This window comes from Copadichromis virginalis, linkage group LG6, assembly GCF_057382275.1.
Source record: "Copadichromis virginalis isolate Kocher_CV1m ecotype Utaka linkage group LG6, C_Virginalis_male_GT1.1, whole genome shotgun sequence".
NCBI lineage: Eukaryota > Metazoa > Chordata > Actinopteri > Cichliformes > Cichlidae > Copadichromis > Copadichromis virginalis.
This window is the reverse complement of record NC_140623.1, coordinates 32,542,073-32,555,979: the sequence shown is the minus strand read 5'-3', so window position 1 is coordinate 32,555,979 and position 13,907 is coordinate 32,542,073. Positions and strand designations below refer to the sequence as shown.

General features: G+C 39.0%; 1 protein-coding gene across 1 annotated transcript; it reads right to left on the bottom strand.

The window, feature by feature from the left end:
- Positions 1-2,842: 2,842 nt before the first annotated feature.
- cxcl12b (chemokine (C-X-C motif) ligand 12b (stromal cell-derived factor 1)) lies at positions 2,843-13,587 on the bottom strand. The gene is made up of 4 exons (XM_085459919.1): positions 13,415-13,587; positions 11,016-11,133; positions 5,651-5,734; positions 2,843-3,449 (listed from the first exon to the last, which is right to left on the bottom strand). Exons 1-4 carry the CDS (start codon positions 13,479-13,481, stop codon positions 3,410-3,412), a joined length of 309 nt encoding a protein of 102 aa, XP_085316045.1. The 5' UTR covers positions 13,482-13,587; the 3' UTR covers positions 2,843-3,409.
- Positions 13,588-13,907: the final 320 nt, after the last annotated feature.

Here is a 13,907-nt window from a genome sequence, read left to right as displayed (position 1 = left end):
AATAGAGGTGAAACAGCCTAAAAGACGAGTGAATGCCAAGCTTTATCTGTGGGGACACAATCTCAGCTCTAATATGGCTCCAGCTCCACCTCACCATTGTTCAGAAATGACATAATGCAGCTTTAAATGAACAATAAATACAAAGAATCACTGTTGATGAGAAATACACGTATAACAGCACTTTAGTTTATATAGGTTTATTGAAAAAAAGGGTTGATATAAAAGCTAAAATACTGCCTCTTGGTTTACAATCAGTGAAAATACAGAGTAATACTCTAATACGTCTTGTGTATAGAAGAACATGTGTCAGAAGCTGCCTCAAAAGAAATGAAGTCATTTCACATTGTCTTGGGGACCTAATTGAAACACACTTCAGTTATTTTAGTAACACACTAATGGCAAGTAAATGTGACCCTGAATATATATTTGGTCTAAATACAAAGAAACAAAAACCTTCTTTGAAAAATATAATTGCACAGTGATGACTGTGTTGGAACACAGCTTTGCCTGATATATATTTGATCCCACAAATTACGCTCTGTTGATGGGTTAGCGAGAGTGGCTCTGACACTGCACAGGTGTCAAGTTTCCACAGGGGCCACGGGACTAACTTAACAGCACTTAAAGTCTATTTAATATAACTAAATACTTATTACATTACATGAATCTTAATAAGGTAAATCGTGAGTGACGTAGAGCATATGCTGTTGAAAGTTTGTTTAACATATTTCTTATTAGTTTAACAAAGTTAGTCCTGCTATTTAGATAATAATCACATTATAAATGAAAAATCTGGACTTTTTTTTTACAGAAATATTTAATCTACTAATTATGGACTGGGTTGTGGTTTAACACACTAACCTTTATCTTTTCATATCAGTGTGTTTGGAAAACAGCACAGTTTTATTGAGCAATGGTGTTTACGCAAATTAGTATAATTATATAAGATTCTTGGCCATTAGAGTAATGAGAAATGAATTACACTTACAGGATTGTTGCACCATTAGCTCCAAATTGATAAGATTACCACCAGTAACCTGTCAGTCAGTAAATAGACCATAAAACACAAAAGATGATAGACGATAACAATGACCACAAGCACTTGGACTTCCATAGCAATTTGTGGGGGGGGGGGGACCCAAAACAAAACAAAGCAATTTTGTGGCATGGGAGCAGTCGAGTGAACCTGAAAAGAAAGCCTGTGGGGTGCTGGGAGTGTCCAGATTGAAAGCACATGCTGGCTGATCTAAACTCTTAGTCTTTATTCTGTTTTGGCTCAGCAGTTCTTTTGACACATCATATATCAACTTAAGTAAAACTATAAAAAACTAAATCATGAGGCTGATGGGGACAAATGGTGGGCTGAGCTGAATAGTTTCCTGACTTGTGGCTTTTGTTTTCTATCACTGCAGGCTGGATTGGGTTTTATTCCGCTCACGCGCTCTGCAGCTGATAAGCAAACAATATCAATAAACTCAAGACAGCAACATTTAAGTTGCTCAGCATTTCTGTATTCTAAAAAAAATGCAAGCAATATTAATATGTGTCGCATACTGTGCATAACATACTTACAGACTTTTACATATATGTGAAATATTGAATGAATCCTCAAAAATGAAGTCAGATACTGTTTCTAGCACTTTAATGAACGGCCTTCATTTAGTAGCTTCTGCCTGTTGTACATTTCATTAAAAAAAACATTTTGTAAGATTATCTTCAATATAAAAATAAAACAATTACATTAAAAAAAACATAAAGTGGTTCACATATATATAAAATAACTGATAATTAAAAATGTTCTTTTGCCACCGTGAGCATTCCTTTTCAGGCATTTATCTTTCAGCTATTTGGACAATGTAGTAGCTTTTCATTCCTACTAAGGACAGGTGCTGGTATGAAAACACTGCATCTAACTTCTTCTGTTGGTCCTTTTTACAAAGTGTAAAACTATCCTGAATTGTAACGACGTCCTACCTATTTTACCTAAAATCCATGAAATTGAATTCATCTGCTTCTTGGTGGTGCATAAATATTTGGTCTCTCTTAACCAATAAGATCAATTGGCTAAAAAACAAAAAGCTGCACTGATTGGTGTTTTCATCCATGCTCGGTCATCCAGATAAGGAAATCCCAAAAAGTTGAGTCTGTTCATCTGTTTTCAGTGGGGGAAACGTTTCGTCACTCACCCAAGTGACTTCTTCAGACGTCCAGATGAACAGGACCAACTTTTTGGGATGCACTGATTAGTGTTTTATTTCTTTACAGTCTTTATCAGTACAGTGTGGCCTTAACGTCAGCTTAGAATCGACTTCATTTTCATTTTTCACTTCCAACAACAGTCCTTTGAGCCTTTATTTCAAAACATATTGCATTCCATTTAAGACACCGAGAGTCTCGACATCCCATCTTGCATAAAATCATCACTAAAAACACAGTTATGTCAATGGCTCTGACTCCTTAAACTGAACATATAGCACCATTGGATCAGTGCGTGCTTTTTAGTAGTTTCTGTGAGCTTCCTCTCTATTCCTGCACCAAGCTCAAAACCAACTAGACCTGTGCTAGCGAGCTCTGCGTGTTACAGTTAACAAAAGCTTGTGGATGGTTTCCCCCAATTGCCAGCCCCTGAATATATCCCATGAGCCTTCACTCTCAGAGTAATGCCACTTTCACTTCAAATCACAACAAGCCTTCTACATTTATGTGTGGAAAGCCTACATCCAAAATTCTTCTTTGAGTAATGTATATATTAAAACTAGAATAATAAATCATATCATTCTGAGCAGAAGGATATGATATCAATTTGATGTGGAAACATTTCTTTTGATGTTTTCAAATTTTTCCAAACCACATTTTTTGATATAAAAGGGCAGGAACTGGCAACAAAGTCCCAACAGCATTTTTTCCAAGGAAGCTGATGTGAATGTTTTTTCCTCAGTCAGCAGCTTTTATTAAAAATTAATCTGACTTGAAATGATGGTGGCATTACTCACAAAGCCTTGCACGAGACAGAAAGGTAGAATTGTTCCTCTATAGCTGTGTGAAGCAAGAAAATATTATATACAGGCACACAATCAGAGTTCATGTATGCAACATTCAAACACACACACACTCTCCCATGCCATTCACTCAGTACTCAGCACATATTTTTGACATCAACATGTGTCCGTCAAGGTGAGATTGCACTTGGTGCTAAGATTTGTTGCCGGATAAGGTGAATGTGAAACAACTGGACGTCCCGAGGGATCGGTGGATGGTGCTGGGGATGGAGTGCAGCTTCTGCAAGCTGTCCAGAGAGTTGGACGGGTACATACAGCGTGTGTGCATACATCCATAGCAGTGACAGGGAGGTACAGAGGTTCAGCCTGGGAATACCAGGCTGGATGACATACAGGACTCCCTTTGTGTTTTAGTTGATCTTATTAGCGCGTCTTCTAGATTTCTTCACCCTGGAGAAAGATTCAGAAGTTATTAAGATGAGTTTATGTAACTGAAAACAACTTCGTTTTAGCTGTCACAGTTATATTTACATATTTACATTTTAAAATCCATGAGAACAAATAACGGGTTATTGTTGAGCCACAGGTTAAAAACATGTTATCTAGTTTTATGTGACTTTAGTCATTTGAAATTCATCTTCTCTTGGAATGAGCTGTGCATCACTGGTATAAAGGATGAGCGAGTTGTTTTTGACCTTTTTCAGAGAGCATGATATATGAATGTAAGTTTTGTAACTAAACATTATATCTTCAATTTGTTTAATATAGGCTCTTGAAAGGAGATCAATTTTTGGTTTCATTTTATGGGGATATATGAACAAATGCGCTCATACAAGGCACATTCGTATAAGCACAGAATTTCTTATATCTAACTCACTTTATGTTCTTTCAGCTTAAATCTTTTGGCTGTTTCTGGTGTTTGTAAGAACACATTAGTATAAAAAAGGATTTTTCCATTCATTATTGCCTATTTTGAGAACCTCTAGAATAAAATAACACTTAACACGACTCTCATGCCTCGTGTGCACTTCTGGTCATTTTCATATAAAAGTGCATATGAGGGAAATGTAATTATGTCCGATGAGAGAAGACAGATCAGGAAGTTTGTAAAACCTTCTGGTGCAGTATTATATATGCCTAACTATAATCATAGATCTTTCACTTGTCTTTTATAAGCTTGTGTTTGCCATGCTTAAATTACGGTGTCTGGGAAGCATCACTTGCAAATCCAGAGGCAGTTTGCATTGGCTAAAGGTGAAGTTGGAACAATGGGAGACCATTTACAAAACTTTTGGCTTTACTGGATTGACCGGTTAATCATTAAATGAATCATTCATAAATCATTTATGTTTTTTTGTTTAATGAAATGCTTAGATTGGAGTTCAGAGGCTCATTTTTAGCATCAAACACGGTGATCTAATGGCACATTTTGCTCCCCACTGCAAAATTTGTTAAAAGACTAATTGATCATTAGAAATATGTGGTTTTAATTATGTAAGCTGAGCTGAACGCTGTTCTTCTGATTAAGAAATATACTTGGCTACTGATGTGCTTTAAGTTCCTGAATATAGTATAAAAATGCCTATAAAAGTAAAACAGAACCCATAACAGTGGTGGATGTAAAATGTCAATTGTCAGCTGGTGGAAAAAAGCTATAATATCATAGGTTTTTAAGCCAACAAGTGGAAAGTTTCGTTTGACAGTTATGATGTGTGATGCATATTCGACTCTTAACCTCTCGTACTTCCACCAGCTGGATTAGGATGCATTTAGCTACATGTTAAAGAAGCATAGCTACATTTTGTTTTTATAGGTTATTAAAAATAAGGATGTCGCTGGCATTAACGCCAAGCCTAAGAGAAGATCTGGTGCGTGTTAAGAGGTTAACATGCAGAAGCCCATGAGCGACACTAGTCTAAATATGAAAGGCTGATATTTGGTGATATTTGTTGTGTATGACAGATTATTTGCTGCTGCGCCACATGCCAGCTTCAGTGAACTACGACAATGCCTAAATCTGCAGTCACAGAAGTCCTTCGCTACAATAATAAACAATGTCTTGTAACCCCTCAGATATTCCTTTATTGTTTGTTTTCACATTGTGCACTTTAAGTGTTTATACTGTTTAAAGACGCAGGCATGCAGCCTGGCAATAATCACCACCAGACATGTTGGGAACAGTTTTTTTCCTTTTATGTGAAAGGCACATATTTACTGCATAGCCCATTAAAAAGTGAAACAGCTACTGCAGTTTTTATGAATAGTTTTTACTCCCCAACTGGAGCGTTTTTTTACAGATGTGCAATTTGTGATGATAATGTGTAAAGTTTTAATGTTAACGTAAGTGCTCTGATTTGGCTGACTATCTCAGATGTGCTTATGAGAAAATAGGAAGCAGACATACCAGTGGTGGATTTATCTCTGGTCTTACTTGAAGCTCATTATTTCACAGATAATAACTCACTGGCTTACATCAACCATGTCACCAATTTCAGAGACTAATTGTCAGTAGGAAACTGAGAAATTGACTTTTTTTTTAACATTGGTTTATTTGCAAGCTCTAAACTTAGAGGAGAAGGGAACCATATTTCATTTCTGCCTTTGTCAGTGATGCTCGTGCCATTCGTAGATAGATAGAGGGGGTTTCTTACTTGTTAATGGCATTCTTTAAGTACTGCTGCAGCCATTTGGTCTCAGGGTTGATGCAAACTTCCCTGTTGCTCTTCAGCTTTGCACTGTGGAAGAAAAAAAGCATGAATTGATTTGGTTACATGACACATTCTACCAAAATGAAGCAATCTTGAAAACAAAGCTGTTTTGACAAGCTGACTTTAAGCCTCGTTTTCTGACTGCACCAGTTGGAAAAATGCAGAGCAGATTTGTTCACCCAGAAGCTCAATGTGTAGATTTTAGGTGGGATGTGGGAAGATTTCCACCAATGAAAACAAGAAGGAAGGAAGCACAGGAATGACCTAGAAACACAGTAATTTTACTCAGTGAGGCAACAGTGCTGATCTCATTCAGCAGCAACACAGCCTCTTTAGGCATGTTGATAACTAAGACTGTTGCTGCTAGTTTGCTAACTACATAAAGCAAACTCTGTATACACTTTGCTGTATATATCTAAATACTATATACTGTCAAGTTCCTGTGTTTATACTGTACATTTAATAACCAGTTCTCCATCCTTTATTTATTCTGTAATTTATTCCAGCAGTGTTGCACTCTGCACCATTGTATCACCAACACGGTGTTATTGTCTGTGTCATGTTGCTGTTGTATGTACTGTCTGTTTGTCTATTCTGTTTATACTGAGAGCGAAGAAAGAACTGAGCCCAGCTCTTTGTATGTGTACACGTCCAATAAAGCCAAATCTGATTCTAATCTTAAGGAAATGTTGCGTGACCTTCTTGTTTTCAGACAAACTCAATAACACTGCTGATTCCTTAAAAGCATCACAGATATGTCTGACGTTGTTTGAATGTGCACAAAGGTTGGAATATGGGGGGGAAGATATCTGTGTGAGCTATTATAAACAGGGGTTTATAAACTAAAACAAAGGAATTTATCACTTGTGCCACCTTTAATCAGATTAAAGACAGAGGATAGATGTGTGTAATGTCAGGAAGGATAATATTAAATGATAAAAGTTACGTTATTTGAAAGCAGCACAGAATGCATCTGAGTCTTGTTGCGTTTTGTTGCATTATATGTTGAACAACTACCAGAAACACCTCCACCAGAAACTGATGCAAAAATGTGTACAAATTAGTGCCACAAAATTCACCAGAATCCAGGAAATAAGGTTTCTGATACTCAAGATTTCCTGAGAGAGGAACCAAACACCCCTTAATGTGTCTACCTATGCACATGCTGGTAGCTAGCTGCCCGAGGAAGTGAAAAAGGCAAAAAAAGGAGAGCCATAGAAACTATTTAAGCTAAAGAACAGCTTAAAAACAACAATAATTTGGCATTAACTCTACTACTTTAGCAAGTAAAAAAAAACTACTCATTGCCAGAATTTAAAATGAAAAAAAAAAACCCCCAAATCCCCCAAACTGTCTTGTCCCAACTTTAGTTTTTCAAAGTGGGGTGCAGACGAGTGCGATGGGTTTTTATTGCCACATTCTCCCGCATGTTTACATTTGCTTCTGCAGTACATTTTTTTTCCACACTCATCCTGGTTTCCACATAAAAGAGGAGTAACAGAGATAATGAGGAATCAAAGTGTTTAAGCCCAAAGCAAACTCAGAGGCAATAAATCACTTTCAAGGACATGTAAGGGTTGCAGTTTTAAATTTGGCCCTCTTGTGTAGCTTGACATCCTGCAGTGTTGTACAGTACAGAGGCTTTATCTTCTTCTTCGGCTGTGCGGTTAACCAAACTGTAACAAGACCTCTCAGTAACCTCAACAAAGTGTGACCGGCATTTTAATGGATGCCTGAAGAAGCTCATCCAGCCTCCTTTTCTGCTTCTCTTGTGTTCAGGGTACGGTCCTTGCGCAATGACAACAAATCAAGCATTATTATTCAGTGGGATGCACAATCTAACATCCTTGCTTATAGCATTTATTCTGATCGTGGCTCAAGAGTTGGGAGTTCGCCTTGTAATCGGAAGGTTGCCGGTTCAAGCCCCGGCTCCAACAGTCTCGGTCGTTGTGTCCTTGGGCAAGACACTTCACCCGCTGCCTACTGGTGGTGGTCAGAGGGCCTGGTGGCGCCAGTGTCCGGCAGCCTCGCCTCTGTCAGTGCGCCCCAGGGTGGCTGTGGCTACAATGTAGCTTGCCATCACCAGTGTGTGAATGTGTGTGTGAATGGGTGGATGACTGGATGTGTAAAGCGCTTTGGGGTCCTTAGGGACTAGTAAAGCGCTATATAAATACAGGCCATTTTTACCATTTACCATAGCATTTAAATAGGTGCTCCTTGGCTGTACTACTTAATATTAGTGATTTATGACTAATATAGATTAAGAGCAATGTATATACCTTTAGTTTGTCTCTTGGAAATAAATCAGTAAATGTAAGTTTTTTACTAAAGCTACAAAACTCTTAAAGCATTTTTAAAAGCTAAACAGCACTTTTTTAACCATAATGGGAACAAAAACAGCCCCTCGCTGTTTATGGTTTATCGGCTGTTAAATAAATCAGAAGTGAAATGAGCAAAACATGCCAGGATTAAAAGGTCTACGGGGGTTGAGCTCAGATACACCTCAGATAAGCTCTAAAAATCTCTGCACATCTAAAAACACATCCAAGCTCCAAACTGGAGGATTACTACGCATAACAGGCTGTCAGCGTCTGCTCAGCGGTGAAAAATCACAGCTCGCTGTTTCTGCTCAAGGACGGCTGAAGGGGGGAGGCTGATATCGCAGATCACACCGCACTGTATGACTTGTAAAGCTGTCTCTGCACGGCATGCTAAACATCTTCACACATAGTCTGACACAAACTTTACACGTGGGAAGTCCTTTTGATCAGGCTGGTTTCATGTAAAACTTTTAAAAGGTGCAACATCAGAGGCTTGTTTAAGTAATCAGTCACGTTCGCTACCACTCTTAAATCCTTTTTGGTAGTATAGGGTGAAATTTACAGTATAAGTCTATATTTTTAAATCCCACTACTGTTTAAGTCTGATTTGGTTATTTATTTGATTTGTGTTTCTGTTTTTTGTCTGTAATTCACTGATTACGCTCCTCTTGAAAACAGAGTTTTTAAATATTAGTCTTTTTTGGCAAGGCAGATGTCAATGTGTGTAACTTAAAAAAGAAAAATGTTGCTTTAAATTTTTATTCCTGGTACTTTGTTGGGTGCACATGTTAACACGTCTTTTTTGTGGAGGGTTTTTAAACATATTTTTAAAATGAGTTTAGATTTAAATAAACTAGAAGTCACTAAAAATTAGCCTGAACAGAAACTGAAACATTGCTTCACCCTCAACACTTTATGTTAGGTAAAATATACAACTGTAATACTCAGAAAAACAGACATTTTTCTTCTTTCATACTCCAAAATATTGAATTTTCCTTCCCCCTCAGGATTCAGGGGTGCTGCAGGGCGGTCACAGAGAGTGTGCTGATGTCTGGTCTGTTATTAGAGAGCTAAGCCAGACATTTAGGAGAGGATTTGTTCTGTTGTCAGTCACTGACTCTGGGTGAGTTTCAGACCCAATGGGGTGATTGCAGGGGCACGCAACAGGGTCTTACCCTGCTCCAAACATGTGGATATCACACCTCAGTGGCAAAAGGTCATGTATGAGAGTTAACAGCTCAGAGGTGTAGCGTCTCGCTGCTCCCCGTTCTCCTCCCTCCATCTCATGTCACACATCTCTGTAAGTTAAACACTGCTTTCATATTCAATTCGTGCCCCCTCTCTTGCTTGCCCCTCTGATATACCACCTCCCTTATTCCTCACTGCATTTAGAGGCAGATGAGCAAATGGCCCCTCAAACTTAAAAGAGCAATTCGGGAGCACCAGCCTGATCCCGAATCCTTCAAATGTCAGGAGGCCAAACAGCTCCGTAACTGGATCTGTGTTTGCTTTTTCTCATGGGGTCGCCCCCCTTCCTACGCACACACACAGACACACACACACTTTTTGTTTTATTAGAGGTTGCCAGCTCATCAGCTCGGAAGCTCTCTGTTATTTTGATGTTTCTCACTTCATCCTGTTTATCTGTCTGCCTGTCTGGATGACCAACTGAGAACCTAAACCCTAATTGACTTGGCAGGAATTTGGGGGCCGGAGTTCCACAAGCAGCAGGTAGTAATTACTTCACAGCAAGTTAATACCAACAGCGTGGCGGCCTGGTTTGGAGGGGTTGTTGTCAAGCTAGGGTGAAGGGATGAGGGCACACAGAGGGTGTTATGTTACCGACTTTCTTTCATGCTCCTCAATAGAGATATCGGAGCGCCGCTCTGCGGGCTCCTTGTCTGAATGACTTCTTGACTCCTCTGGCAGTTTTCTGGAGGGAGGTTAGAGGGAGTTTGTAGCCTAGCCACAGGACTGGTAGTCCTTCCTGACCTTTTGCCATTCGGTTACCCCTTCCAACCATCACCAGCCCCCTCCTTTCTTTGTGGAAGAAGCCTCCAGTCCTTTAGCCTTTTGGCCTTGAGGCTTCTGCCGTCCAGATTTTCAATAGCTAACAAATTAAGGAAGGTTCTTTTTTATTAATGTGTTCCAGACCAGTGAAATTATTCTCAACGTTGCTGACCAGATTCAGGCGGGAAATGAAAAAAGAAAAAGTAGATGAGGGACACAAGGGGTCAGCAGAAATACAAAGGTAATCACTTTGACCCTTAATTATTGCTTCCTTTGCCAAACACAAATGGCCCCCTCGAGCTCTGAGCGTTAGCGCTTTCCTCTCTCTGAGTGGATTGTGTTGTTTTAAAGTCAGCCCGCTCACTCAGGAAAGCCTAGAAGGATATTAACACCATACCTCACACATACCTCACACATCAGCAGTGTATTACATTTATTTCTGTTTCCTCTTGTTAAAGAAGACTATTGGCTTAGATAGACCCCCAAAAATAGCCTACGCTTCAAACACAGCCCTTTTGTAGTTTGTACTCACTGATATGAACTGGTCTTGAATGATATGTGTGCGCTGTTATTACTGGCATTACACTAATACAGTCATAAATGAATCTGTAGTGTTCATTAAACAGAGAAGGTAATGCATGCCAGTGTCATTTTACATTTTTATTGTGTTCCTATATTGTTTTTTTGTTTTCCCACATCTGGTTATTGTGACTGTATGTCTGGGAGTTTGAGGAGAACAGTTCACTTGCAAAAGCTCAGCACAGATATCAAGTACAATCTAATCTATCACAAAATGGTTACTTTACACGATTCTGCTTTTTTAAAACCTAAAAAATGAACCTTGACACACTGAAAAGAATCCACTTAAACAGGCCACACGAGTGACAGACTCATTCAAACAGTCATCAGATAATTACACCAGGAAACACATTTCTTGAAGTTAATCACCCCCTGCAACATGAGACTCATCTACTTACATGACTTGGAAGGGGCAGTTGGGCGTGTGGAGAAACTTGAGCTCTTTGATGGAGCGCTGGGGAACCGTGTTGAGAGTGGATCGACACCAGCAGCGCTCAACCAGACTGATGGGCTTTGCTACAAACAGTGGACAAGGAAGATTACAAATTAGCATGAAGCTTAGAAAATGCAACAAAATCTCAAGAGACCAGGCTGTTAAAAAGCTTAACAAGTACTGACAGTTCCAATTCTGCAACACTGCACTCTTAAGCTCTGGCATTCACACAGCTATATATTTAGGAAGGAGTTAGGAAGAGGAATTTGAAAACTGAAAAATTTGCTTTGGGATCCAAAGATAAATCCACAGACAAAGCTGCACCTGCCTTATTTCAATATGTAAGAGCAAGAAAAGCCTAACAAGCATTTTGGTTCAAGTGAGGATTTAAATACCTACATCAACTCAAATCAAATCCAAGCACAGCAGTTTCTGATTCATTTGGATTGCGATTAAACGTACCTTTCACCTCGTTGGACAAATTAAAGGCATGTTTAATCTACTGTAACAAATCTTAACAAAGCATGGGAATGTATAAGTTTACCTGCTATGTCTGTGAACAACATCCTCATTAAAAAGAGATTAGCCCTTTCTGACCACCCGCTCGTTCACACTCTCACACACACACGCATGCAGAAGTTTAGCTTTTCACTCCTGGAGCATTCAGCCAAGCCACTCTAAAGGAGAAGGGTCCTCAACATTCAATTTCCAATATTCACCTCTTTTATGAAAGCACTCTGCAGCTCAGACGGCCTCAGCAGCCTCTATGAGGTACATTCTTAAAATGATTACAATGTGAGTTTGTGTAGGCTTGTCGGTGCCCCCGAGGACTACAGATGCACAGTAATAAGACTAAATGCTTCCTTAAAAGTTTTCAAATGAAAGAAACGATGAGGGTTGTTAAAAAAATGAGGGAAAGGATGAAGGAAAACCTGGCTGGCAATAAAAGTTAAAAAGAAACCAGCCGAATAGCCTTTAATTGCATCATTATAGAGGGCTTTGAATGGGAATAAAATGCATTGAAAACTGAAGCTTAAAGTGTGCTTTAAGAAATTACAAAATTTCACAGAGCTGATTCTGTACATCAGCCATGCCCTGCCTGTACAAATGTAAATGTCCAGATTACTCAAACCATACAATATAAAGCAAATGCTGTTGTGATTTGGCAACATATAATTAAATGTAATTGAAATCTTAAAATCAGGTGCATCAATAATAAAGCTCTTTTTTTTTTTTACAAGGTTCAATGTATTCTTTTTTTTCATAAAGAAACAGCAAATGTCCTGTCACAAATGCCCAAATCCTCAGTAATATCGCTCTAATGATTCGCACCCATTCAGGGTCTTTTCTCATGCAAACTAAGGGATCATTATGCAGCATGCAGCACTGGAGCCAGAAGCATGTGTCCACCACTGATTTATCCCTAATTAGAAACTAATTATAAGGATGCAGTGAGAAAAGGCAAATACACATGTCTAGGTCTAACTCTTGAATATTCAATCTGAGCTCTTAGTGGAGCAGAAACAATACGCTTAGGATAAATCCTGCTAGGAAACTCAACACCCCGTCTTGTTCCTACCAAGGTTAAACGTGGGAGGTAAATGTGGGGTCAATGCGGTGGCAGGAATCCACCTATATAAGATAAGATATTTGCCCCAAATCTGAAACAAATGCTTATAAACATTTTGTTTAAAAAGGCTTTTTCTGTTTTTTAGATTTTGATTAATATCAGTATATTCTCTACTTATTCTCTTCTAGCGCCCCACATAAGAACTTGCAGTGGGGAAATATTTTCATTCAAGTTTAATTTTCTAATTATGTATAAAAATATATGTTTGTTTCCACAAACCCAAATACAAACTGCAAAATAATAATAATTTTAAAAAACTAGCAAAGCAAAACGCAATAATTCGGCACCTGTCCGAAAAAACAATAACCGAGAAGCTTCTATTTTGTACTTCATTTACTCTCCATGAGTTTAAGTTATACTGTAGCTATTTAATTAATGTATTTAAAAAAATTCTAATAACATTTCAATCTGTTACCCAATTTTCTGTCTAGAAATTTATCGATGTAGAAGGAAAGCAGGTGATCGAAGAACTGGAATTTCACAGTCTTGTAATAAGGGATTTACCACGACGGCAACCGATCAATCATAAACAATTAAAATTAATGCTGACATAACCTAACAAACATAAACTTAATCCAGAAAAATGCTGTTCTAAATAGCCAATAAGAAAAATATAAATGTCGGAAGCTCCAGAATCTTAAACGTTTAAATTAGCCAAAACCTGTCTAAATGATGTTGTCAGTAATGTTCCTGAAGCGTTTAAATTAAAGGGGCTGCTGTCCCTCTGGACTCACCGTTGGAGGTCGGAACATGTGTGGCCACGGCCAGCAGAGCCAGCAGTGCCATCAGTTTGACGTCCATGGTGGTGGGCTTGCAGGCTGCAGGAGGGCTTGCGCTCTTTCTCTGTTACAATCCAGGGCACGACTGTGGCCGCCAGCTTCGCTCTGCGCTGTGTTAAATCTTCAGACGGGCGAGAGAAAGTGAGCAGGGAGACGGAGTCCCACTTTCTATAGAGGGAGGGGGGTCCCAGCGTGAGAGGAGAGGGAGGGGAAGCCAGGGCAGGAGAAGGAGGGAGAGGCAGCCAGTCAGTAGAAACTTCCTCGATTGTAAATGCGTTTGGCTGCGAGTCAAGGAGAAAGTCTGAGGGCTATTCTCTTCGCCTCTTCACTAATTTTGCCTATTTTTTTCCGCCTTTCTCGCTTTCATTGCTTCATTGTGTCTATTTAATCTTCTTTGTTGTACTTTTCCTTCCCCCTCTTCCATTTTTCAGTGTATTCTCTTCACCTT

Excerpts from the sequence above, each read along its gene's own strand:
- cxcl12b (XM_085459919.1), bottom strand. The coding sequence starts at position 13,481 with ATGGACGTCAAACTGATGGCACTGCTGGCTCTGCTGGCCGTGGCCACA. Across the intron at positions 5,735-11,015 it reads AACTGCCCCTTCCAAGTCAT|TGCAAAGCTGAAGAGCAACA; the intron begins GTAAGTAGATGA and ends TTTCTTCCACAG. Across the intron at positions 3,450-5,650 it reads TTAAAGAATGCCATTAACAA|GGTGAAGAAATCTAGAAGAC; the intron begins GTAAGAAACCCC and ends ATCTTTCTCCAG.